A 1,925-nucleotide genomic window follows, 5' to 3' on the forward strand; every position below is an offset into this window, starting at 1 on the left:
AATAATATTTATTAAAAAATTTTAAATAGATTAATACATATTACTTATTTAAATTCAATTTATCAAATATGAAAATAATAATCATTTTTTTTAAATCATAGGAAAATCTATTATGAAAATTAATAAGAGGAATTCAAAAAAATAATATGAAAAAATAGTAGTGTCTCTAATAAATATTCTATTGACTTGTCCCATCTTGATAGATGGAAAACTAACATTTCTTCATGGAGGATTTTTCTTCAAACCATTGGTCAAAAAAAGGCTAAGGATTACAGGTTTGTTGAAAAACAATTATCCTCTGAATTGCAAATAGCGGAGACCAACATCCAAAGAGATTCCTCCAATTTGGATCTTCTCTCCTGAGTTATGGCTACCAAGGATGCTCTTAGGAAGCATCAACAGGTTAGGATTCGTGGAGCTAGGATTAGATCTAGAGCCCATTGGCTCCAACATGGGGATAGGGGTTCAAAATTTTTCTTCAATCTTCTTAAACATAAACATATTAAAGAGTCCATTGATAAACTCTCGATTGATAATCAAGACATTTTAGACCTTGAGATTATTATTCAGGCTTTTGTTAATTATTGCAAGACTCTTTTTACTTTAGAGGACTCCTCTGAGGCTGAGTCTTTAAGAAATAAATGCAAAATGCTTATTCCTAAAAAGTTGGACTCAGATGATATTGATGTGCTTGCTAAAGATATCTCTATTGAGGAGATTGAGGGAGCTATCAAGGCTCTCAATAATGATAAGGCCCTGGGCCCTGATGGTTTTCCTATTGAGTTCTATAAATCTAATATCAGTTGGATATGTAAGGATCTCCATGACCTATACTTTGAAGCTTTGTCTATTGGCTCCTTGGGACAGGATGTTAATAAAGGGATCATTAAGCTCCTCCCCAAGGATGGAGATAAGACCCTCATTAGGAATTGGAGGCCGATTACCCTTCTTAATGTGTCATATAAGATTTTGGCTAAAATTATGGCTCTTAGGTTAGTCAATATTCTTCCTAAATTTGTTGACTCCACCCAAATTGGTTTCATCAAGGGTAGATATATTCTCGAGAATCTCATAACTAGTTGGGAAGCCATGGAGTGGTCTAAATGTTCACACCAAAACTCAGCCATGCTTCTTTTGGATTTTGAGAAGGCTTATGACAAGGTGGAATGGAGGTTTATTCTTATGATGTTAGAGGCCTTTGGTTTCCCTCCCTCCTTTTGTAATACTATGCAGGTTCTTCTTAGTGATGCTTCTACTCAGGTTGAAGTTAATGGTGCTCTCTCTACTCCTTTTTCTCTAGGGAGATCCATTAGACAAGGGTGCCCTCTGGCACCATCTCTTTTTGTGATTGTTTCAGAGGCTCTTTTCTATATTCTTAGAGATAATTCTTTATCTCCTGATGTCAGAGGTATCTATTTGCCTAATGATGAAGAGCTCATCAACTGCCAGTTTGTGGATGATACCATGTTGTTCTTTGAGCTTTCAGAAAGCAATTTTAAGGCCTTACATTATAAACTTGATTTTTTTTGTTCTATATATGGGGCTAAAATACCTAATGCCAAATCAGTTTGTTTGGGGTGGGATGTGCAACCCCCGGATTGGTTTTCCCAATACAATTTTCAATGGGGACGTCCCAATAAGATCACTAGATATCTTGGTATCCCTTTCTCGGTGGAACCTGCCCTCAAGGACATGTAGTCATGGGTTCAAGAGAAGATTGATAAGAAGCTTAACAAATGGCATAATAGGGTGTTATCTCTAGCAAGCAAAATTCAAGTTTTCCAGAAGATGTTGTCCTCTTACACCATTTACTATTCCTCTACTTGGGTTTTTAGCAATTATTAGATTGCTGAAATTCAGAAGTCCATCAGACAATTTCTTTGGTCTGATGGAAAAGGTAACAATAAAATTCATTCTGTTAAGTG

The 1,925-nt window shown here is 35.7% G+C and overlaps 1 protein-coding gene across 1 annotated transcript; it reads left to right on the forward strand.

Moving 5' to 3' along the window:
* Positions 1–366: 366 nt before the first annotated feature.
* Positions 367–1,698, forward strand: LOC149561073 (uncharacterized). Its single transcript, XM_089827740.1, has 2 exons — positions 367–870; positions 1,234–1,698. The coding sequence occupies exons 1-2, from the start codon at positions 367–369 to the stop codon at positions 1,696–1,698; spliced, it is 969 nt and encodes a 322-aa protein (XP_089683866.1).
* Positions 1,699–1,925: the final 227 nt, after the last annotated feature.

This window comes from Cupressus sempervirens, chromosome 4 (genome assembly GCF_028749045.1).
Source record: "Cupressus sempervirens isolate cs-2001-9-10 chromosome 4, ASM2874904v1, whole genome shotgun sequence".
In the NCBI taxonomy this organism is placed as follows: domain Eukaryota; kingdom Viridiplantae; phylum Streptophyta; class Pinopsida; order Cupressales; family Cupressaceae; genus Cupressus; species Cupressus sempervirens.

What these genes read in the sequence shown, in the direction of transcription:
- LOC149561073 (XM_089827740.1), top strand. Translation starts at nt 367, where the DNA reads ATGGCTACCAAGGATGCTCTTAGGAAGCATCAACAGGTTAGGATTCGT. An exon ending in TTGGCTCCTTGGGACAGGAT is followed by an intron (nt 871 to 1,233) that starts GTTAATAAAGGG and finishes AATACTATGCAG; the next exon opens with GTTCTTCTTAGTGATGCTTC.